Genomic DNA, 25506 nt, shown 5'->3' on the forward strand with positions numbered 1-25506 from the left:
GGATGTAATCATCAAACCGGCTGAATATTATCAAATGGCTCTTCACATTTGGATAAAGGAGAATTGCTTAAATTTTTGTTCCATAAGAACTTTGAAAAGTTAATTGGTCATGTGGATACACAATGGGGAGCCAGTCAAGGCCTCGCTAGGGAAGTACTGCAGACCCAAAAAAGTTTAAATGGTGTAGAATAGACTTGGCCATTGACAAACAGATGCCCTTGGCACTGCGTAGGTGCAGGGGAGAGTGGGCAGTAGGTACTCGGGCAGTGCAGGGTATTTCTAGCCTCGTGGAGACATAAGTGCAGGGATAAAGGCTGCCTGCCTAGGACAACTGTGCAACCGACTGAGCACAAGGAAGGTAGCAACTTGCAATGGGAGCATGACTTTAGGCCCAGTCGAAATGAGGAGCAATGCCCTCTGCAAGAAGGGCGGAGCCCTGAGCATCAGGAGGGCAGAGGAGAGGGATGGGGGACAGGGAGAACATGGAGGCCATACCACCACCGAAGAAGGAGCTGCGTGGAAATGACCAAGACCCAGCCCAGTGCTGCAGGGCACTGTAGCTCTCCAGGCAGTCAGTCACAGATATCTGTGCCCTTGTTGCCGAAGACCTCACACCTCACAGCACTGATCACCATGCCCTGCAAGTAGCTGTCAAAGACATCGTGGCATTGAACTTCTTTACTACTGGCTCATTCTAAGGATCAGCTGCAGACCTTGGTGGCATTTCACAAACGGCTGTACACCATCATGGGTTACTGATCTATTTATGAGAACTGAACAATAGATTAATTTGACGATAGATGAGGCCTCCCAGGCAGTGGGGCATCATTGATTGCACCCATTTGGCCATCACCCAGGAACCGGCCAGCGAGATTCATCAAGAGGAAGGGCTTCCATTCTCTCATCATTCAGCTAGTCTGAGACCACAGCTAGACCTTTCACCTTGTGGACACTCGTAGCTGCCATGACTCCTTCATCCTTTGGCAGTCCAGGCTGCTGCAGGTCTTCACTCAGCACCCACCCTCCCAAAGTATGTGGATGGATTTTTAGGGACAAGGGGACAAGAGATAGTCACTCACCCCTCAGACAGAGGTACAGAGGTGATACAACCGAGCCTACTTGCTCACAAGGACAACCATTGAGCAGGTCATTGAGCTTCTGAAGGTGCGATTCTGGTGCTGGAACCAGTCATCTGGACTTTGAAGACAGTGAGGCCTTTGAAGAAGACAGCTCATTGGAGGACAAGGAGGAGCAGCAGGTCTGAAAGGAGGAGGAATTGGAGGTGCAGGGTGAGGATGCAGAACATAGAGTGCACAATTGCCTAAGGAGGTGTCTGGGCATGGCATGAATATCTCATCTGGTTCCACGAATGTCAGAGATTATTTGTTAAAGAAATGTTTCAAATGAGTGCCTTTGACCCAGGATGAAGGAATTTAGTTTGAGGTATCAATACTAACACATCCATTGAAGACCCAGTCTGAAATATCTAAACTCTTGCTCCTAATGAAGGATACTCATCGTCCCAGAGGCTTTGCTATCACCATGGAGAAACCTTTGAATGCCTTCACCACCTTAAACTGTCATTATTTATACTGTGCTAAGAAAGGAAAACCATGCACAGAGATAGTAAGAAGACACCACAGGAACCCACTCTGCTCCACATGATGTGGTGGCCTTTGCTCTTGGCCACTTCTACAGAGTACTCTTGTAGATTCAGATGAGATAGAGTTAGTCTACTAGCTTGCCTTAGCTTGCAGGGCAAGGCATCTCCAGAGGCTGCTGCACCGGCATCATTGCAGGGGCAGCCTCTGTCACTTGGCCCTGCTACACAGAGGCCCCCACTTTCGGAGGAGTCAAGGAGATCGAGGATGATTTTTAAAATTGATTCATGGGATGTGAAAGTCACTGACTAGACCAGCATTTATTGACCATCCCTAATTGCCTTTGAGGTGGTTGTGAGCTGTCTTCTTGAACCGCTGCAGTCCATGTGTTGCAGGAACACCCACAGTGCTGTAAGGGAGTTTCAGATTTTGAAGGAACAGCAATATAGTTCCAAGTTGAGTTGGTGTGACTTGAAGGGGGACTTGCAGGTGGTGGTGTTCCCATGCATCTGCTGTCACTGTCCTTCGAGGTGGTAGAGGTTGTGGGTTTGGAAGGTGCTGTCAAAGGATCCTTGGTGAGTTTCTGCAGTGCATCTTGTAGATGGTACACCTGCTGCCACTGTGCGTCGGTGATGAAGGGAGTAAATGTTTATTATGATGACTAGGGTGCCAGTCAAGTGGGCTGCTTTGTCCTGGATGGCGTTGAGCTTCTTGAGTTTTGCTGGAGCTGCACTCACCCAGGTGATGAATGTGCCTTGATGGGTGGCACCTTCATTCACCTCAGTGACGTCCTCAGCCTTGGCGGGTACACTTAGTTGCTGAAGGAGGACACCAGAAAGCCCTGAGCCATGATGCCACACAAGAGCTGGATGGACTTCTCCATCCTTTGCCCAAAACCTCACACTGACTCAGGGAATCACACCTCCTGCAGTTCCACCAGTCAAAGCCTCCTTTCTTGTGACTCCTGGGGCCTGGAATCTGTGCCCAGCTGAGCAGATCTGAGTCTGTAACACCCGCCCCCTCCTCCAAAGGGAACTGCCCACTGCTGTCTCTGCCTCTGGCATCTCCCCCTGTTCACTTATGACATGGTGCTCATCCACTGCTACATGTGGGCCTACCGAGGTGAGAGTATCTGTACTGGTGGATAATGTGCATGTAAGGTGTAACTGCTTTCTTGGTTCCTGATGGTCTTCTAGGGCCTTGGAGAATGTGATAGAGAGAGAGACAGAAAGCAAGTGAGGGTATCATGATGTGGATGTCTACACCAGTGAGAGACTCAAGAAGAGACCAGGAGAGTGAGCCTGAAGTGCAGAAGCCTCTACAGTGCTGAAGTTACCCAGTGCAGCTCAGTGTTTGGCATGCTGTTGGACAGGGCAAAGTGCAATGTGGCACTATCTATCTGCGCAGCCCCATGATGAGTGCATTGCCCTCTCTAATCATTATCTCCACCATGAATGCCCATTTCACCAGGGCTGACTTCTTCCTCGCCTACAATTCTGGTTATCTCCATTGTTTGGTTTTCCACTGGTATCATCATTTGTACCACCAGCTTGTGTCCTTTCCTGAGTGTTATCTGCCCATTTCTACTGAGAGGACAGAAGAGAGAAAGGTCCTCTGTGGCCAATGGCATTTGTTCCTATTCATTAGAAGCTGCATGTTTCAGTGCTGGCCGTTCCTCAGCAGCCACTGGTTCTGAGCCTTTCTGGAGGGTGAGTAAGTGCCCAGGGCACCACCCTTCCCATATTCGGGAGCAGCATGTGCCTCTAGGTTCAGGTGATGTGTCTGCAGGAGGGTGACTACCAAGAGACCTGTCCAGAAGTTTGGGATTTTCCAGAGTGTATGAGATTGAACATTTTCCTGCACTAAATCCAGGATCATTTAATGACACTTCTACCACCAGTAGTTGCTGATATCTCAAACCTGGCATGTTTTGTCTTTATGTGTGGCCTCCTCCTTCCAACCTCTGAGAGGAGGAGCTCCCTCCTCTCCCTCATGACCTCCACCATAACTTCAAGGTCATCAGAGAACGGAGGGGCTGCCCTATTCCGGGTGCCTGGCCTCCAGATCTCCTGCAACATCATCGGACACAGTAATCCAGGCCAAGGCTCAATGGCGATATTCTCTGTTCTCTTTAACCACTTACGTGGCAGCTACAGAATTGGCTGCTGTGGGGAGTTTAAATTGGGCCCACACTTCATCTGGATCACCTCCATTCACACCCTCGTGGCCACTAATTGATCATCAAAGCTGACACCAATTAAGTGGTTGTCCCCAGCAGATCATAACTCGATTCTACTTTCCCCAGGGGCAGGACAGGATCCAGAAACAGTCTTGACCTCAACATCCTGCCCCCAACACAAAAATTCAGCCCATTAGATTTATTTTTTTTAAATATGTGTTAACTTGGTCATATATAGCAAATTGAAATCCTGTCCTGCGATACTGTCCCATAACCCTAATAAAACTGAGGTGGTCAGAATTAAAATTGTACTAATTCTGATCTTTTTAAATATTTACTGCAATAGTCACTTAGTAGTACAGAACTTGAGTATTGCTGAAAAAGAAAGACATTTTCTGTCAAAGCTTTTTGACTTGCATTTATCAGGACAATTTGCAAGAAAATGCCAATGTCAGGGGAAACAACAATTTATACTGTATGAGAAGAGAGTGTTGATTGGTGGACAAGTGGTTCTGATTGGTAGAGGCGTTGCCATGAAGAATGCACCAGTTGATGGTGACTGACAGTTAACTGACAAACATTCTTTGAAATTCAAACGAGGCAACTTGACTCTGATTGGTCAAGACATTGCCCTGGGGCATGAACCAGTGAATGGCTGTCACTTATTTTTGTTTAGCTGAAACAGGTGCAATTTGTGTACATGTTCTTTCTGTCTGCAAAGACTAGGGCCCTGTGTATTAATATATGTAGCTTCCAGTACACGCAAATGCGTCACACTGTGAACCTGACAATCTTAAATTGGTTGTCAGCGTAATTCTTAGCACACTGAGGATTATTTAGCAAATGTTGTCCATTCGCAGAATCATATCTAATGTTGGACACTGTGTTTTGAGTTTTGCAAGCACAGGCTGGTTGGGTACGGTCTGTACCTTGACCGTTGTGAACAGCGGAAGGGGCATGCTGTTTGATACAATCCGCAGTCTTTGGGACATACGGTCCACATACCTAGCATCACACTGGCACTGAAATTCATATACCACATTACTCATTTGTGTGATGGGCAGAATGCCTTTTTGGCTTGACGGCAGCATCCTGTCAGTGGCGAATATCACTCGTGTTACTACTGCATAATAGCAGCGTGGAACAGCTAGCTTTAGCTGTGGCTCAAATTTTTGAGATACTTTGCCCTTCCAAGGTAATCTGAGGTAGACTGGGCACTTTTCAGGGCTGAAAGTGACAGCCTTTGGCCTGTTCATGAGTTTGTGCGATATACAATGCAAAATGATCTGATCAGGGTAGCCATTATTCCGCAGGATGCCTGTGATGCGTCTTGTTTCAGCTTCAAGCTTGTATGGTGAGCAAATGGCTCGGGCCTTATTTATGAGGTTGCCGATGAGGCCATTCTTATAGCGCATGGAACTTTAGGAATCCTAACACGTGTGCTGACCAATGAAGGTCTGCCGGGGGTTCTCTATCATGGTCTACTGCAAGCCTACTTTCACTGGTCAATACACATGTTGGGATTCTTATAGTTCCACACGCTGTAAGGTTTTAAGCAGAGTAGATGGGGAGAAAATCTTTCCTTTCACGGAAGGATTGAGAACCAGAGGACACTGATTTAAGGTGATTGGCAAAAGAAGCAATGGTCACATGAAAAACTTTTTTTATGTAGCAAGTGGTTACGGTCTGCAATACACTGTCTTGGAGTGTGGTGCAGACAGAATCATTTGAGGCCTATGGAAGAGATTAGATAACTATCTGAAGAGAAAAAAATTGCAGGGCTATAGGGAAAAGGCCTGGTAGTGGGACTAGGTGAGTTGCTCTTGCAGTGAGCTGGTGTGGACATGATGGGCTGAATGGCCTCCTTTGTACTGTAACCATTTTATGATTCTGTGATAGAGCAATCCAGCTGATTCCACTCTTCCACAGCCCTGCAATTCTTTTTTTTTCAAGCACTAATCTAATTCCATTTTGAAAGCCATAATTGAATCTGTCTTCATCATCCTTTCAGACAATGCATTCCAGATCCTAACCACTCACTGCGATAAAATGATTTTTTTCTCATGTCGACTTTGGTTCCTTTCCCAATCACCTTAAAATTCTGTCCTCTGATTCTCGACCCTTCTACCAATGGGAAGTTTCTTTCTAGGCCCCTAATGACTTTGAACGCCTCTATCAAATCCCCTCTCAACCTTCTTTTCTCTAAGGAGAACAACTGCCCCTTCTCCAATTTATTCACATAACTGAAGTCCTTTATCGCTGAAACCAATTTTCACCCATGTTTCAATTGCAGTGTAAATGCATCTTAGATATTAAATTAATGGAACCATTGCAGTCTCTTTGTTCCAATTGATTTAATCTATTTGAAATTCCATTATCCATTTTAAAAACAGCTCCAAATTTGAGAACACAAAGTTCTCCTCTCTCTCATTTGGGTTTAATTAAAACTAAACTAATAAGATGAGAAACTGCTGAAAAAAATGTGTTCCGGTGAAGCACAGAGGCAACAAAATATTTCTGTAATTGTTATATTTTCAAAGTCATTTTATATGTAGTTATGATCCAATACAAAGGAATGGTTTAGGGGGTGCAGCAACCACAAAAGACTATTTGAGAAACCTATTCTGTGACTTTGTATACACGTGACACAAGCTATGTTATGTGCAATGCTATGGTTTCCATTCTGAGAATGAATGTGTCTCTCAATATGCAGTTTGACACTCAAAAACAGAAAACTCTAGTTATGACATGAGACTTCAGATGCTGAGATACTACTATCCATTTCACTGGAGCAGAGAAAGTCAAAGGGAAACTCCATAAGAGGTTCTTAAAAAATATTTATGATTTTGATAGGTTAAATAGGAAAAGTATATTTCCTCCGGTTGTCAGTGATGAAGGATAATCAATTCAAAATGATTTCACGGACGGAATTTATGTGTTCCTCTTTACTGCCCGTTATTAATATGTTTGAATATAAGCTGGGGTGGGGGGGGGGCTGTTGTTTTACTACCCTCGGAATGATTGTCCCAGTTAAATGATTCCAGCAGTAAGCTTTTTTGTCAGTTTTTAAAATAAGGAAGGATATTTATTAGCACACACATACCCTGGATATTTAAAAATGCAATGCCTCACTCACCCCTCTCATACACACTGCTGCTCACAGAAAGATTAGATACAGATTAAGGTAAAACAATAATGTTACAACTTATAATTATCTCAGTCTCTTTTATGGCAAGCCTGTAGTTTCTTAGATAAAATTGATGATTTGATTAAAATGAAGGTCTTGTAAAGCATCAGGTTCTCACTAAGCTACAAGGTTTCTTGTAGTCGAATTTCCAGGAGTTTAATCCTCATGTGAACTCGAAGTTGGAACAGGTCTTCCACGTTTAAGGTATTGCTGTTTATTACCTTGGCTGCTTGGATGACTTGCAATGGATTTGATGGTTTTTGATGGAATTCTGTCTACAGGCAGCTTCTTGCAGAATTTTAAAAATAGACAACTAAAATGGCTTCCTCATCATGTGACTTCTGCAAGTTCACTGTCTTCTTCCAAATAAGGTAGGTGGCTAGATTGATTATACATACTGTGTTGTGGTTTGCACACCTTGAGAGTTTGAGACAGCCAGTGGCATTGTCTTTGAGTGACCCATTCAATTTGAAATTACCCTTTGGAATTAGTATCAGGAAAAGGCATTGAATCAACATCAGCCTGGGAGATTCCTTTTGTTCCTTCTTGAGACAGGGGACTGGTTTCAATGCACAAGAGAAGCCAGCTGATCCTTGGGTGGCCATTTTTTTTTGCAGCCTTTTGTGGTCAGTTTTTAAAATATAAAAATTAGTTTGAAGGTCAGAATATACTGGTGCATGACAATGATCACTAATTAGATTGAGCAGCAAGGTTAGGGTTTATGCAGAACCTTATTAGATCATGGAATGTGTTGCCACTGAGAACTGTTGAGGCTAAAACCATTGCATCTTTCAAGGGAAATGTAGATTAATATTTAAAGTTCTGAAACATACAGTTATTGGGAGACTGTTTGATTGTTCTGGATTTATTTAAGCAAAGAACCAGCTCAGAAGTAATGCACTGAATGGCCCCCTTCTGTAAATTCCTATGCCAATGGAAAAAATAATAAGAGCAAGCAAAATCACAGGAATGGCTCTGAAAAATGCATGTGGAAAAATATGTATTGCACCAAGAATAATCAACTTTCCCAATGTAGCTATTTCCAAAATGAAGTTTCAACAGCAAGTGACTCCTGTTTACATCTAGCAACTGAGCCCACTGGAAGACAGCATAATTCTTCAATAGTTCTTACTAAATTGCACTGGTTCAATACTATTATATTAGTGCTGTGAGGCAATCTGTATGTTCAGAATTTGGATCAACCTTGTATTTTGTCATTGCATGATATTCAAAGGCTTTTATGAACTGAAACAAACAAACGCAGAAAGGTGCCTTTGATAAACTTTCTCTCTTTATTGTTGTGGACTGCTTTGTTTGTTTTACAAAATATACACCTATTAATACACATAGACACTGTTGTAAATCTCAGATGTAATGGGGCTGCATTGTTCCTTAATTCTTACATTGTGACTTAATCAGAGCAGCTTGGACGTGTCTTTAAGATTCCATCTGTATACCTGAAATAGTAATGCGACTTCTACCTTATCAATAAAAGGTGCTGTGTTTACTCTAGTTAAGAAACCATAATGTAAAATGGATAGTATGTTACATTTCATTTGTCTCTTTGTCTCCACCTTGTTCTATGTATTATTAAAATTACACTTAAATGGGCTATCGGATCATACGTTTGTTTAGGATGCTGCGTATTTCAATTTCCAAACAGTCTGCAGCAAATCAGAAGTGTTGTGCTGCATAGCCACACACCCACACCCATACACACACACGTACAAAACCTGCTTCTCATCCACATGACCAAAAGTAATGCCACAGTGGTGACATAATCAGAGGCTTCGTTACCTTTCAGAAGGGTCAGATCCTTAGTTTAGGAAAGCATGCATTCTACATGTGCAACTAACTCAAAAAGATAATAAAATAATAGACTCCATTCTTAATTTCATGACATGTATATGTTCATAACTCTAAAAAATATTCACTAGTTGAAAGCTTTACATCTGAACAAAGCTCGCTTGCATAATACATTATCTCAGCCTGTTGCTGAGTTCAGTTATAGCTGTAGTGGTTTCTCCACTGATCACAGTCACTCATCCTTTAATATAGAATCTGTGAAGTTGTTCATTAAAGTGCTTGATAGTTGCTGTTGTTAAATGATATTTTCGAAGAGTTGCATGGATTTCATGATGTTTTCATCCTGTGCAGAAGAAAAACAGAAGACCATGAGGCTGTGACCTATAACAGAAACTGTTGTGTACTGTGCAGTAAATCCAAGGGAATGAAGAAGGTTCCTCAGCCCATTGATCTCATCCCTGCAGAATGCTAACTCTACTGTCTTCCCATTACAAATCCAGTCATTTCTTAAATTATTTCAGTGGTCTGCCTTCACACACCATACTCAATCTTTGAATCACTATCTGTGTAAATACATATTTAGAATTGAAAACTAGAAAGTTATGCTAAACCTGTAATGAACCTTGGTCAGACTACACTTAAGAGTACTGTGTGCATTTCTGGTCACAATGCTATAAAAAGGATATAAAGGCATTGGAGTGGGTGCAGAAAAGATTTACAAGGATCTTGGCAGGAATGTGGGGTACATATATGAGGAAAGGATTGACAGGCTGAGTTTATTTACTCTTGAAAAAGGAAGACTGAGGAATGACCAAGTAGAGGTATTTAAAATTTTGAAAGGTTTTAACAGAGTGGATACAGAGAAAATGTTTCCTCTTGTGCGGAAGAGCATAACTTGAGGTCATTAATATATGATAGTCAGCAAGAAATCCAATATGGAATTCAGAAGAAACTTCTTTTTACAAAGGGTGGTGAGAATATGAAACTTGCTACCACAGGGAGTGGTTGAAGTGAACAGTATAGATATTTAAGGGGAAGCTAGACAAACATATGAGGGTTAAGGGAATAGATGGTTACAGTGATAGATTTAGATGTGAAAAGATATGGAAAAGGCATGAGTGCAGCATAAACACCGGCATGGACTGATTGGACCGAGTGGCCTGTTTCTGTGATGTACAACCTACGTAAACTGTAGCTGCAAGAACAGGTTAGAGGCTGGGAATTCTGTGATGAGTAGCTCACCTGCTGACTCCCAAAAGTCTGTCCACCATCTCCAAAGCACAAGTCAGGACTGTGATGGAATACGCTCTACTTGCCTGGATAGCGCATTTCCAACAACACTCAAGATGCTCAACACCATCCAGGACAAAGCAGCCCACTTGATTGACACCCTGTCCGCCACATTAAACATTCACTACTTTCACCACTATGTACAGTGACAGCAGTGTGTACCATCTACAAGATGCATTGCCAAGCCTCCTTCAACAGCATCTTCCAAACCTGCTGTAGCTGGTAGTGGTTAGAACTAAGTCCACTGTAGAGGGTGGTCAGAACTTTTTTAAATTTTACTTTAAAAAAAATCTGATACTATCATATTAGTTAAAGGAGTCAGTTTTCATTCATGATTAATCCTAAAACCTTGATTGAGTTATATGAGTTCTATATGTATTAAATCATGCAGGTCTTGATTATGTAACTTGACCGTAGCCTTAATTATGTAGATGTTCAAAGAATCAGTTTCTGTAACTCAATGTAATACAAATTTCATGAGTCAGAACAAAAAAATGATAACTAGAACAAATTGAGCCTTTCACAGTGGTTGGCAGGTGTCCTATCACTTCAAGTCCTAATTAAAATAGGCTAGCAACTGACCTCACCAGGTCATTACAGGTCTGAGCCAGCCATCAAGCCAAATACAAGGTAGCCTGATGGTCAGAAAGGGTTAAAAGTCAGAGTCCGCTGTGCATTAGTGTGCAGAAACAAGGAGGAGGCCCGGAGGTGGAATCCATAGACTTGTAGGCAGAGAAGCTACAGCACGTGGCATAGCAGAACAAAGTCATCTTCGGAGCAGAGTCAAACATGTCTAATTGTGCACAAAGCTCAGACAGAGAGTAAAGGTCTGTGAGTTGTCAAGTTACTGCCTTGGTTTATTAAGTATAACTTCTGTTATGTCCTGACTTACTAAATCAAAATGTCTCCTGTTGCCTTATTGGTTTTAGTCTTGTCGAACTAAATCCTGATTGAGCCAAAAAACTCACACTGCAATCTCTATCACCTAGAAGGACAAGAGCAGCAGATGCATGAGAACATCACGACCTGCAAGCTCCCCTCCAAGTCACTCACCATCCTGACCCGGAACTATATCACCAATCCTTCCATGCTGTTAGGTCAAAATCTTGGAATACCCTCCCCAGCAGCATTGTGGATGTATCACCAGTTCTCCTCTACCTACACCACATGGATTGCAGAGGTTTAAAAAAGCAACTCACCTAAGGGCAATTAAGCATGGAAAACAAATCCTGGCCTTGCCAGCGATGCTCACATCCCATGAATGAATAAAAAAAAGACACTCCATAAAACCTACCTCTTTCACCAATCTTCGGATCATTGGCTCTAATATCCCCTTATGTGGCTCAGTGTCAAATTTTGTTTGAGAACACTCTTGTGAGGTGCCTTGGGCCAATTTACTACACCAAAGGTACTATATAAATACAAGTTTATGTTGTTGATTCCAATTTACAATTGTAACACATAATACCAAATGAAATAACTGTGTGTCTAAAGTATCCATAGGTAATAACTTTGGAACTCTTGAGTGTGAGAATGAGGGAGAGAAAGAGACAAAAGAAAGAAACACTCAAGATTATGGACAATACTAAATGGCAAACAACTCACTTTTTGGCAGGTATCAATGAATTCATCAATGGTGACAACCCCATCTTTATTTTTATCCATTTTCTGTTAAAAAGAGTTTAAAAAAATGCATTATGACAAAAAAAAGAGGAAACATAAAACTGACCAGCTAGAAATAATCCCTTGTAACGTATGGAAATAGTTAAACTCTTGAAAAAAACATAGAAGGAACAGTAAGCATAATAGTTTATATTTAGAAACACATTTCTGGTTATTTAAATATTTGGAATGATGAAGTTGTCCTCAATTCCGCCATGTAAATAATCTAGCAGAGAGGGCAGAGATGCCAACACACTGTGCCACGCAGCAATATAATGCAAATGTGTACTTATTATTGATTCTGAATGCCAAATTCCAGTGGGTCTCAATACTGGCTTTTACCCATCCATGTCCTCCAGCACTGACCCAAACACAGTATGTGGGGCAGGGAGGTGGGCACCTAATTTGTGTGGGTCCAGTGGTCATGCACATCATTACAGGTGCATTTTGGGAACCTATCTGTCTCACAGAGCCAGGATATTTAGTATCACTGCCTGATTAGGAGAGGGGTTGCATGGACTTCTTTGGAAACACAGAGATCAGAATCCAAAGGGCATCATTTACAAGGGGCCCAAAGTTACAAAAATAAAAACAAAATAAAAAGTCACTTTGAATCTTCAGGGTTTCAGACCACCTCCTGGTGTGGGCCTCCTCAGTGTGACCTTCTTATGCCGTTCAGGAGGTTGCTAGGCCTCCTTCTTCAATTTACAAGCCTCTAAACATACATTGCATTCCTTTGAGGTCAGGAAAGCATTAACTCCCAACATTAGCTCTGCTCCTTTCATATCAGCAATACTTCTGGATTCTGGTGACATTCACAGTCATTCTACAGAATTCCTATAGGAATTATCATGGAAGTTCACTGCAACAGTTGAGGATTTCCAAGGCCCTGACCTTTAAGGTATATTAGAAAACATTTCACCAAGTCAGTGGGTAGGTCACCTTAAGTTGCTCTTGCCCTGCTCCTGTGAGGAAGCTTGTGAGAAATGTTAGCAATACCTGGAAATCACATCAACTGCCCAACCTCTGAAGAAATAGACTTTGTGGAAAAATGAGAAAAAAATTAGGTTTGCTTGTTTTTTTTGTAGAAGAGAGCCCATGATATGACCACAAGACAATTGTGGAAAAGGAAGGCAATTTGATCCACTAATGCAGAAAGATCCCAAAACCTACCCCTCATTGTAGTACCCATTTGTTTCTTAAATGATAACAGAGTTTTTATTCCACAGCACAGTCTTGACGTTTAATCTACATGTTGATCACTCTTCATTGTGAAGAACAATTTCTTGATGCCTATCCTAGAATACCAGCTCTAGTTTGAACCTGTGTCTCCTGGCAAGCCAGGTGCCTTCGTTAACAGAAAGGGCTTTGACTTCCTGAACATTGAGCTTGTTTACGACCACAAGACTCAGACATTGCAGGTCTGCGTCAGGTACCCCGGCAGCTGCCATGATGCGTACACTCCCAGGTGCCAAGGCTATTTGTTGCTCCAGTTTGGTTGGATGGTTGGCTCCTGGGGAACAAAGAGTATCCCCAGAAAAGGTGGCTCATGACACCACTCTGACACCCAAGGACAGAAGCGGAGGAGAGGTACAATCGAAGTCATGCCTCTACAAGGGCAGTAATTGAGAGGACCATTGGGCTGCTCAAGATGAGGTTCCACTACCTGGACCGATCAGGGGGAGCACTTGAATATCCTCCAGAATGCATCTCACTTATTGTCATTGTCTGCTGTGCTCTACATAATCTGGCTCTGTCAAGGGGGGACCAATTGAAGGATGAGGGCAGCGATCCTGCGCCACATGCCGCAGAGGGCAACTCAAGTGCTGGGTCTGAGGAGGAGCTGGAGGAGCCCCTGGGTGAGGAGGCAGAGGCTGATGTGAGGATCCTTATGGGAGGCAGGGAGACCAGGGAGGCCTTGATTCTGAGAACTTTCAGCTAGGCATCCAATGCAAGGAGTCAAGGTGCTAGCAAGGGTAGCACCACCTTAATGATCTTTCCTGATGAGACAATCCCTTCACCCTTAGGTCAAGGTCCAACCCCTGAAATTATGTTTGCATCCCTTCCTCTGTGATTCCCAGGCCTATTCCCTTTCCAAAGCATCAAGCATACTAACACCATTGCACATAATGAGACATTTTTATAATGATGCCACATATACAAATGAACCAGTACACACGTGTCAAAGAAACATAACTTACCCATGACAACCCTTTTTGTGATCATAGTGACTTTAACTTCCGCTTGTGAGTGCTACCTCTTGGTGCCACCACCCCCCCCCCCCCCCCCAACAAGGGCAGCTGGATCGGAGGCAGCCTGCTGATGCCCTGTCAGCCTTGATGATCTTGGCGGTTGTCCTTTGGCCCAGTAGAGCCTGTGTAAGCCCCATCTGGGTGAGAGAGTTCAGCACCATGGCTGGGCACTCCTCAGCCTTCATGATCTCATCATATCTCGGTCTCGGCCACTGTCAGAGGGACAGAAGAGCTGCTGCCATCATCCACATCGCCCTGAGAGGAGATTGCAGATGTGAGCTGCAGCTCGTCCACCAATGTGAGGTTGGTTTGCACCTCCGTGCTCACCATCAATGGATGGGCAGCTAGCAGAGTTACGAGGTGCCTCACCCATATATCACACTGGCAGTGCCCTGCTGAGGTCACTGCCAGTGTGTGGGCTTGCAGGTCTGAACGCAACCCCAAAAACCCTTGATTGAGTTCCTGGAGCTGCCACTCCATAAGAGTCACCACTGTCTCTATGGAGGAGGCTGCGTGTTCAGAGCTCCAGCTCAACACAGTGCTCATGCTCTGCATGGACTCTTCCAAGAGATCGACCACAGACCCCCAGGGATCCCTGCTAGATCTTCCCATATATCCTGCTGGACATCCTTCATCTGCCGCCTGATGGATGACTCCAGAGGCTCATCATTTGCCTTGGACTCAGCATCGTCCTGGTCCCCAGCAATCCTCTGGCTGCTGGTGCCCTCTGGACTCTCTGCCTCCACCAGCTCCTCAGGCAAGTGTGGTGTGCCCTCACCACTGTGAATTACTATCTGATCCAACACGGAAATGCCCAATGATGTGCCTATGTCTGCACTAGTGATTGGTGCAGAGGGAGGATGTGACGCCGGTGTATCCGTGAGCGGCTCCCCCTCAGGGGTCAAGGAGGGTCCTCGGGGTCTGCCTGGCATCATGAGGATGGTGCACCTGAAGGAGGAAGAGAAAATGTCAGTAGCAAACATCATTACGAAGTCACAGGACATGCACTCTGGTTGCTTCTCACAATCGTTTAACTGCCTCACAGAGGCAATGTGAATGGACGAGCAACAGGGACTATTGGTTTAAACATCTCATTCCAAATGCTACTGCCCTACATCTCTTATACCTTCCCCCAGTCTCCTCTCTGTCCACTGGACTCTTACCTTACTCCGAGACCCTGCCTCTCCATGACCTGTGGACCTGGCTCACTACTCACAGGCCATCTCCAGAGCTTCCTCCTTCGCCTGCGTCAAAATCAGGCAGTTAGGCACACCCTCACCCATTCGTCCTCACTCCTGAGTACTCCTCTTCTCCTGTAAGGGCAAAAGTGCTTTCATGAGTCCCCCCACTCCCCTCTACGTGCCAGACCATACCCAGGACCCCCATACCCCAAGAGACAAAGGTGCAGCTGCCCATCACATTGGCACACCTCACCCTTGCATACATCCAATCCAACCAATTTTTCAGTCTCTCAGGGCACAGGGATATGTGCCATTTGGCACTCTGCATTTCACACACATGAGCGCCAACAAGCCCTGCCACCTGCTAAGACATCCATACGCAGTTCCAAAAGGACTCAGTACTCACACTGCTAGAGCGCAGAAGGTCATTGAACCTTTTCCTGCACTGGAACCAAGTGCGGCACATAACATCATGCCAGCTCACCAGGGTAGCCGCCTCCGTCCACGCCTTCTTGTTTTGGTGAGGTGGCCTCCTATTACCATGGGCATTGCCATCCCGCCTGGCATGGGATCCAGGTCCTGAGGTCATAATTACTGCTCTGACAGAAAATATCCTTCCAGGCACTGACACACCCACATGCAGCTCCCTGAGGCTTCTGACCACCCCTTGGCAGCCTTCCGGGAGCTCCCTGTCCACTTTTAAATCACCACCCCACCCTGCCGACCCTGGAACCCCATTGGACTCAGTGCCCGCCCTGAGCCCACCGGCAACACTGAACCAGTCTCAGCACGTTTCACGATGGCTGGCAGTTAATTGGCCAGACAGCGTGAAATCAGGGCCGGGAGCCAATCACGGGTGGAAGCGGATATCACATCCGCTTCCGGGCATGTTGGTCGTGCTCCCGCGCTGTGTAAAACTCAGGACTATGAATCACAGGCTGAGTTTTTAAAAGGGTCAGGTCCAGATCAGAAGCTGGTGGGCAGGCACACAGCTTGGCACCGCTGGCTTCCATGCTAGTTTGCCGCCCCAATCCCAACCCCATGACAATTTGAATGAGGGCAGCCCAGCGAGCAAGTTTTGTTAATAAAGGAACCTATTAAGGCCCCATTCCTGCACCGACTGGAATTTCTAGTTAGCAATATGGCCAGCTCCAACCTGGTAAGCTCAGCGTGAGGCCCAGATGCATCACAAAATGCACCTTCCCCGCCCCCAGCCCCTAACAGCCGCCAGGCCATCCCTGTGCAAGGGTTGCCTCTCCAGGATCATGACCAGGCAGCTGTGGCATTTTAAAAACAAAAATAACTTACCTTCGCTGGTCCCTCACTGCCTCCATCTTCACATCAGCGAGTCCCACCTTGGCCGGTGTGGTTGCTGACCTCAAAGCGCTGGAGGGTCTTCCATTGGCCGTCCAGCATCAGGAAGGCGCCAGATTGAGCGAGTCTGCTCCCTGGCCTTTAATTGGCTGGGATATTGGAGATTGCAGTGGGCATGCCTAAAGCATGCTGCATGGGGGTGGGACCTAGAACTAGCCACCATTCCCAGTTCCCATCCACTATTTGAAAATCCAGCCCTACCTCTCTGCGGTCTCCCCTCCAAGCTGGGAAACCTTTGTTTCTTTTGTCTCTATTCATAGCTCTGATACTGCGGATCAGCCTCTTGTTAATTTGACCTAACTCCCTTATATAGTTGGCAACTTACATAATGCACTTACGTCTGATTGCTGATATAATTTCTATTTTAATCCAATAAACAATTTCTAAAATACGTTTGAAAGAATGTTATTCAAACCACTCTGGAAATAACAAATTGTCGTATTTTCCTCAGTTTTCCGGGTTAAATGTATTGCGTTGGTGTGTTCTTTAATATTGTATATCACAAACCTGGAAAAAAATCTCAACATGCTGTCTGGGTGCTTCCTCTCTGAGAATAGGGTAAGTATATTTTCCCATCATGTCATAAATAGATTTCATAATGTCCAACATCTCCTGCAAACCATAATAATTAGAAGACATATGATTAGATAAAGCCTGTATATGCAAAATGATCCATTCACATAGAATTACATTCTACGCAAATATTATTTAATAGCTTTCCTGGCTGCACACACGCCCTTTCCAGAAATCTCGGTTTGCCTTTTCTTTTGGGTGAGTCTGTAGTGACCCTGAACCCTCTGCGGGGGTTGGGGGGTTTGTGTGAATGCAGTATTGGCTTCGATGGGAATGTCAGTGCGAAAGAGGGAGCCTACTACTGGTAGAGAAGAAAAGTCTTTAATGCCTGGGGTTGGAGGAAGTAGAGGTGGGGTTGAGAAATTGCCGTGCTTTCTAGGCCTTTGCTGTCATTTACTTGCATTGGAGAAGCAGTTGACTAAGTTACAGAAGTTTAAGGAGCAAAGTTCCTAGTTAGGGCAGTGGATGCAGAAGTAGACCTTGCCACCTGATTCCTTTCCACCACTTTCTAAGCTGAGGGAAATTCAGCTGAACATGATAACAAGACTCCAATCAACTCCAGGACACTGTTCAATTGGAGAAAGCCCGCATGATCTGAGCAATGATACAGCTATTCTTTCTTTCTTCTCTAATTGTTCGAAATGCTGAAGCTGCATTGAATCTAAGTGTCCCAATGAAGTAAGAGAAAAAAAATCAAATTATCCTGGTGCAGTAGTTGGATGTAACAGTCAGGGAGCTTTGTGACTGTTGGGTATTGCCAAATACTTCTGCTGTAAAAAATGTGATGGAAAGTTGTCATAAGGTGACAATGGGCTATGATAGAAAATGATGCCAGCATTTAATTGGGAGGAGACTAAGATTTGATAATTGTTTATTGTTTTTGATGGTCTAGGAACAAAGGTGAATTTAATGTGTGGATTTTTCTCTTACTTCTAAAGTGTGGCACCCAGAACTGGCACAGTACACCAGTTGAGGCCGAGTCAGTGTTTTATACAGGTTTAATATAACTTCCTTGCTTGTGTACTTTATGCTCTATTGATAAAGCCTAGGATGTTGTATGCTTTATTAACCAATCTCCCAATCTGTCCTGCCACTTTCAATGATTTTTGAACATTTACATCCAGGTCCCTCTGCTCCTGCACCCCCGTTGGATTTGTACCTTTTATTTTATATTGTCTCTCCATGTACTTTCTACCAAAATGAATCACTTCGAACTTCTCTGCATTAAATTTCATCTGCCACTTGTCCGCCCATTCCACCAACCTGTCCATGTCCTTTTGAAGTTCTACACTATCCTCCTCACAGTTGACAATGCTTCCAAGCTTCAGTGGCGTATCATCGGCAACTTTTGAAATGTTACCCTGTACACAAAGGTCCAGGCCATTAATATAGATCAGGAAATCAGAGCTCCTAATACCAACCCCTGAGGAACTCCAATATAAACATTCCTCAAATCAGAAAAAACAATGATTGACCACTACTCTTTTTCCTGTCACTCAGCCAATTTTATATTGATGTTGCTCCTGTCCCTTTTATTCCATGAGCTTTCATTTTGCTCACAAGTCTGTTGTTCGGATTTTATCGAATACCTTTTTTACCCTCATCAACCCTCTCGTTTATGTCATCAAAAAATCTCAAGAGTTAGTTAAACAAAATTTTCCCTTAACATATCCATGCTGTCTTTCCTTAATTAACACATATTTGCCCATATTTGCTATTAATTTTGTCCTGAATTATCATTTCTAGAAGTTTCCCCACACTGAGGTTAAACTGGCTGGCCTGTAGTTGCTGGGTTTATCTTTATAGCCTTTTTTGGACAAGGGAGTAACATTTGCAAAACAGAAGGATATGTTGATAGGGTAGATGAAGTAGGTTGGGAGGAGGCTTGTGTGGAGCATAAACACTGGCATAGGCCTGATGGATTAAGTGGGCTGTTTCTGTGCTGTCAGCACGTTGTAGTACTTGTAACACCCATTGCTTGTAAGGCTCTGTCGGTGGAAGATTTTGCTTCAGTAACTGCTTATGGTAAAATGTGCTATGCTTTAATGACTCTGTGATCAGATTTATCCTAACTTATCATTTTTTAAATCTTAATTTTGTATTACTTTGCTAATTTAAATTGTCCCACAGTTATTTGAAAACATTGTGTTTCACTTAAGGGCAGCTTTTTTCGGTTGGCGAGCAGGGGCGGGGCCCGCTCACCAATGCGTAAAATGACGCGGGGTGACGTCGGGCATGCGTCCCAACATCTCCCCGCATCATTTAGATTTTCAGTTTAGCGGGCGCGCATATGAGTTGGCGAAGGAACAGGATACTGCCAGAGGCAACTATGACAAAGATAAATATCTCATGAATTTGATCTGGATAGGTGCTGGGAACACTGAAAAACTTGGACAAATAGTGTAGAATGTTATGAATATGTCACAGACTTTCTCCAACCTTGTGCCTGAAAATGGGTGGGATAATGAAGGAAAAAACTGTCTACGTCCATGTCACCACCTAGATCTTGATTTTCTCGCCCCACATGTGCAAAGAGGTGGGTGCCGGCCAACCTTTCCACGCCACAGGTAAGCGTCAACATGGGTAGTGCCTGGATCATAGGTTGATCTCGCTCCTTACTGTCACTACCTTTGCTAACTTTAGGTACTGTTAGAATAAAGGTAGAATTAGCCCTTTGAATAATTGTGGTGGGTTCTAACAATGAACTGATGGAGGGAAAGGGCCTAGACTGATGAATTTTGATGGAAGCTTTTTGAGATTGAGATGCTCTGCCTCCTTGTTCTGCATCATGCGGACGCCTTCTAATGGACTGCCACTTCCACCATTATATGTGGCTGCCTGACCATGTAAATATAATACCATTTCAAGGAGCAGGGATGTACAAAGACAGACCTTAAGGTGAAACAGCCTTATACACTGCTAAGTGAGTAGTTACATGAGTATGGCATTAAGATTTTTAAGCTTGTTACTTTATCTGCTGTTTACAGAAACTCTGATGCAAATATCAAACATAAGTGGAACATTTTCTTGGCAAGCTGGTTATGCATCAATTAGGATTAGCTGTAAGGTTTCACTGCTTTTAGCAGTATCATTCCTCATCCATGCAGTTACCTATGGGGTTCAATCTAATTAGAGACTGTTGCAGATACTCACAGTAAAGATACTCTGCCCCTTAAAGGGGTGGGGGGTTACGAAGGGAGGGGGTGCAAGGAAACATCAGGAATTTACTCAATTACAGAAATTTTTTACAACAGCCAAAGTATAATTACCAAAGAACCAGGTTTAGTGAATGATGACAATACACGTCTTCTCTGTAATTTAGATTTGATGGTAATATTCTCCATTGTGATCTGCTTGAACGGCTGTATTTATATATTCCTGCCTCGTTAGAGGATACCAGAGCCGTCCCATTCTAAGGTCATTTATTTATTCATGCTATAATTTCTTGGAGGCACAAGAATTAATGGTGCATAATAGGAGATTATATGTAATAAATGGAATCCAACAGTTTTATTGAATCTCATTCAAAAGCTGAGAAAGAGTCAAGGCAATGAGTCAAAACATCCCGGAGAATCTCTACACATTACTAAGCATAAAAGAAAGAGGGAATTCAATTCATTATGTGTTACTGTCAGTGTGCCAAGAAACTCTTATTCAACACAAATATTCTCGGTAAGGAAAGTACATTGTGTCTTATACCTCCTTAGTTACATATCCATCCTTATTTATGTCATATAAATTGAAAGCCCATTTAAGTTTGTCCTGTATTGTTCCACGAAGTAAGACAGAAAGGCCCATAACAAAATCCTGAAATGACAAAGAATTACGAATTTAAGACATGTTCAACCTATTTATTAAATTGAAAAACTGAGTGATTTCAACATTCTAATGGCATGATATTTGTAGGTGATTCTGTGGCAGTACATTGTACCGCTTAACATTGTGTTACTGTCAATCAATTGAGCTCAAGTTCTTTCTGTCAATTGTAAGTGCAGTACTTAATGTTCACCAAAGAGTGGCATTGTAGTAGTGCAATGCCTGAAGAATGACAGGCATCTAAAGGTTATTCCATTATACTTGTGCCCACAGAAATCCACCTTATTGTTTAGTTCCTGCTTTGGTTTTTGCTGACCATTGTGGATTCCACCTCTGGAACCCATTCTGCTTTTCAGATCCTTTGCTTTTGCAGCAGTATTGGTCCCCAGAAGGGAAAAAAAACAGTCTGGACCAGCACTCTTATTTCCCAATTTTTATTGGTGTTCCATTTTAAGGTATACAAGACCAGTTTGGACTAGTATTCTTGTTCCCCAGTTTTCACTGTTTTTTCCTTCTGGGTTGTGCTGCCCCTTGCTCCCCAGTACTTATTAGATAGCTACCATGACCACTGGGCCATCCTGCCATTTGGCTGCTCGGCTGCTTAGATGTTCTCATTTGATCGCTGCTAGCTAATCTGCCAGCCTGCATAGTGGCCTCACCAGACTTACTGTAGCACTGTTGTGCGCTACCAGTCCCTCAACCTGCCTCAGTCACCCACCACTCCTAACCCACTCTGTCAGCCACCTGGCGGAAGCCAGCTAACATGCTGAACTTTCCTGTACTTGTCAAAATGGAATTGTATAAGCAGCTGAAGAGATAACATTTTCAGGGCTACAGAGAGAGGGCAGGGGAATCAAATTAGCTGAATAGCTCTTGCTGATAGCCAGCACAGGTACGATGGGTTGAATGGCCTCCTCCTGTTCTGTAGCCATTCTATGATTCTACGATTAGTCTCTGAATGATTCCAATAGTTGCTTAATAAATTTCCCCAGGAAAGTATTCATCATTATTTAATTAACTCTTCCCATAATAACCCTGATATTAATATTTAATTTTATTGGTTGAGGCCTGGATCTTAATTAACATTGTTGATGTCTAAGGACCGTTGCAATTTATTAACACAACAGCTTTATTCAGCTAATTCTTCCTCATCTTCCCTTTCATTCATTCATTCTAATTCTCTATCCTATCCTCCATTGCCCATCCTCTCCCTAATCTGTTCCCCAATTCCCTTTGCCTCCAGCTCTGCAATCACATTATCTGGTGGCCTTTGATTCTCTCTTCCTATTATTTTTCATTCCTCCTTTACTGCACATAGTCTTCTCTCCTTGTGTACAACACCTTGGGAAGTTGACTAGTGTCTGCAGAATACAAAGGTGACTTATTGACACTTCTCTTGGACAATGAACAATTGTGGAATTCAATCCCCAAAGCACCAGAATACCATTTAATAAGAGAGGCATTTGATTTATTCAGTCGCTGTGCTTAAGTGGACTTCTACCCATGGCATGGAATAAACGTTCTTATTGTTTTAAAGCAGTAAAACCCTGAGCAACGCCATCTCTCGTAGAAATATAAAAACAATATGACATGCAAGATAATACAATGCATAAAATATGACAATACTGTTAATAAACTACAGCAACCATTTACTCTAAAAATGATAACCCAAAATTCCTTTTCTTGCTCCAATGATTCGATTGGGCATTAAAAATTCAGTCCACAAATACCCTCAAAATCATATTAACTGCTCATTCATTTCATTGCTGTTTATGGATTCTTGCTATGCATAAATTGGCTGATGTAATCTCCTGGATGGCAGTCAATGCACTTCAAAGTTATTTATTGCATGTTAAGTACTTTGAATCAGTTCTCAGAGATGTGATAAGCTGTTCTATAAATGATAGTCTTCATTGCAAGAAAATTATAAGAAAAATTGTATGACTATGAAACTCGAACCTTCCATAAACCATTTATAATCTATTCTATTATGGAGATGGTTCAAACAATTCAATCTCTTGAGCAAACATTCTGAAAAATTACATTCCATCTCTTCAATGGTAAATCAGCAAAATGTCAGGATATATATCTAGTACAATGCATCCTGGACCTTGGCATTGTATTTGCAAATTTTCAGTAATTCAGAAGCTATGCCCCATGCAGCACATAATTATCCATACCCCCCATTCTGCCACTAGCCAGATATTCATCCAGCTGTTATTTAAACATGTTTTATTGACACAACATTAACGTGAAGTCTTGTTAATGCTTGTTAAGTTGATACTTGTGCTGCCTAATGGAGTACTCACAACCCAAATTAAGCAATGTGCGTATACTTATATTCTCCATTCCTCCCAGAATTAAAAACAAAATGTGCCATGTCTGGTTAGTAAGGTCCACTATCATCTGATCTTTGGGGCAGGATTGTACTTTATCTGCTGCAAATGTAATTTCCACCCATTCATGTGATATTGCCGGAAACCCACAGCAGTTTTTGGGTTGGGCATCAGTTAATACGTAAGGTGGATTTTCAGCATTTTTTCTGAGTGGCTTACCACCAACAGGACAGAGGAAAATGCAGTGTTGTTGCAGCACTCAAGGGGCCAGCAGCATATCAAATTTGTTAAGGCTTAAAAATAAATAGCATTGAGTTCCCAGATTATTGGATGGTTCTACGGACATTCGGTTGGCGAAGGGCAAAGGCTGACTGGCACAAGAAGCCTCAGAAGAGTATGGCACAAACAGATTGGAAGGAGGTAGCTCAAGCAGTCATTGCTAGCTCCACCACTACACATTGCTATACAGCCCTGGAAACAATAGCCTGAATTTTTAGCTCGGTGGGCAGGTGGGGTCGGTGGGTCTGGGATCGGCCGGGAAATGGGCCACTGACCGCGATCGGCCCCCCTACCACGATTTCACACTTGCTGGCCAATTAACGACCAGCCAGCATGAAGCACGTGCTGAAAACCTCAGCGCTGCCGGGGTGGGGGCGGGAGGAGGGTGGGCAAGGATGTCAATGCGGGCGCGGGCAAGCGCTGAGAAAAAGCTCCCTGAAGGCAGAGAGCTGCCTCAGGGAGCTGTAGACCCGAAAATGTTCCAATAACATTTTAAAAAGCAGGAAAAAATGTCCAAGTATCACAATCGACCACCTGAAAATATAGATAATGAAAATGCTGCCAACCGATTTTTATTTTTATTTTATTTCATAATGGAAACCTCATCCCACCCTTGGATGAGGCTTCATGAAAAATGTAAAGGCTGCCTGGCCAACTTGCCCATCGGCCAACCATAAGGTTGGACCGGCAATGTAAAATAGCAGACGATTGTGGTGTTAATGTATTTACTTTGCAAGATAAAAGCAAAATACTGCGAATGCTGTATATCTGAAATAAAAACAGAAAATGCTGGAAAAACTCAGCAGGTCTGGCAGCATCTGTGGAGAGAGAAACAGAGTTATTATTTCAAATCTGTATGACTCTTCTTCAGAGCTAAAGAGAAGTAGAAATGTGATGGATTTTATACTCTAAATCCTGCTAGAGAGAAGTGCAGTATGTCTTCATGGTCGGTATTCCATCATGTCGTCATTGCTTCTTTTACCAATTACCTTAAATCTGCGCCCTATGGTTTTTGATCCTTCCACTAATGGGAACAGTTTCTCTCTTTCTACTCAGTCCAGACCCCTCATAATTTTGAATATCTCTATTAAATCTCCTCTCAACTTTCTCTTCTCCAAGGATAACAGTCCCAACTTCTCCAATCTTTCTACGTAATGGAAGTTCCTCATCAGTGAAACCATTCTTGTGCATCTTTTCTACACCATCTCTAATGCCTACAGATACTTCCTAAAGTGTGGTATCCAAAACTGGATGTAAAACTCCAGTTGAGGCTGAACCAGTATTTTATACATAATTTCCTTGCTTTTGTACTCTATGCCTGTATTGATAAAGACCAGGATGCCGTATGCTTTATTAACTGCTCTGTAAACCTGTCCTGCCAACTTCAATGATTTGGGCACAGATACACCCAGATCCCTTCAGTCCTGCACTTCCTTTAGAATTCTACCCTTTGTTTTATATTGTCTCTCTGCGTTCTTCCTACCAAAATGAATCATTTCACACTTAATTTCATCTGCCACTTGTCTGCCCATTCCACCAACCTGTCTATGTCCTTTTGAAGCTCCTCACAGTTCACAACACTTCCAAGTTTTGTATCTTCCGCAAATTTTGACATTTTGCCCTGTACACTAAGGTCCAGGTCATTAATATAGAGCATGGTTCCTAAATCGACCCCAGGGGAACTCCACTATAAACCTTCCTCGAGTCTGAAAAACAATCATTAACCACTTTGTTTCCTGTCACTCAGCCAATTGCTACTATCCCTCTTATTCCAATGGGAACAATTTTTCTTTATCTACTCTGTCCAGACCCCTCCTGATTTTGAACAACTCTATCAAATCTCCTTTCAACCTACTTCTCTTTAAGGAGGACAGCCCCAGATGTCAATCTATCCATAAATTTGAAGTTCCTGATCGTTCGAACCATTCTCATAAATATTTTCTGCATCCTCTCAAAAGCCTTCAGATCCT

General features: G+C 43.2%; 1 protein-coding gene across 1 annotated transcript in view; it reads right to left on the reverse strand.

Annotated features, from left to right (window-relative positions):
* Window positions 1–8236: 8236 nt before the first annotated feature.
* Window positions 8237–25506, reverse strand: part of kcnip4a (potassium voltage-gated channel interacting protein 4a) — a 417695-nt gene continuing 400425 nt past the window's right edge. Inside the window, exons 5-8 of the mRNA XM_078545692.1 lie at window positions 20805–20912; window positions 17040–17144; window positions 11669–11731; window positions 8237–9116 (exon numbers count right to left, since the gene is read on the reverse strand). Coding sequence (XP_078401818.1) covers window positions 9069–9116; window positions 11669–11731; window positions 17040–17144; window positions 20805–20912 — 324 coding nt within the window. The 3' untranslated portion in view covers window positions 8237–9068. The remainder of the gene's footprint in view (window positions 9117–11668; window positions 11732–17039; window positions 17145–20804; window positions 20913–25506) is intronic.

The sequence above is a fragment of the Cetorhinus maximus genome, chromosome 1 (assembly GCF_964194155.1).
Source record: "Cetorhinus maximus chromosome 1, sCetMax3.hap1.1, whole genome shotgun sequence".
Classification (NCBI taxonomy): Eukaryota; Metazoa; Chordata; class Chondrichthyes; order Lamniformes; family Cetorhinidae; genus Cetorhinus; species Cetorhinus maximus.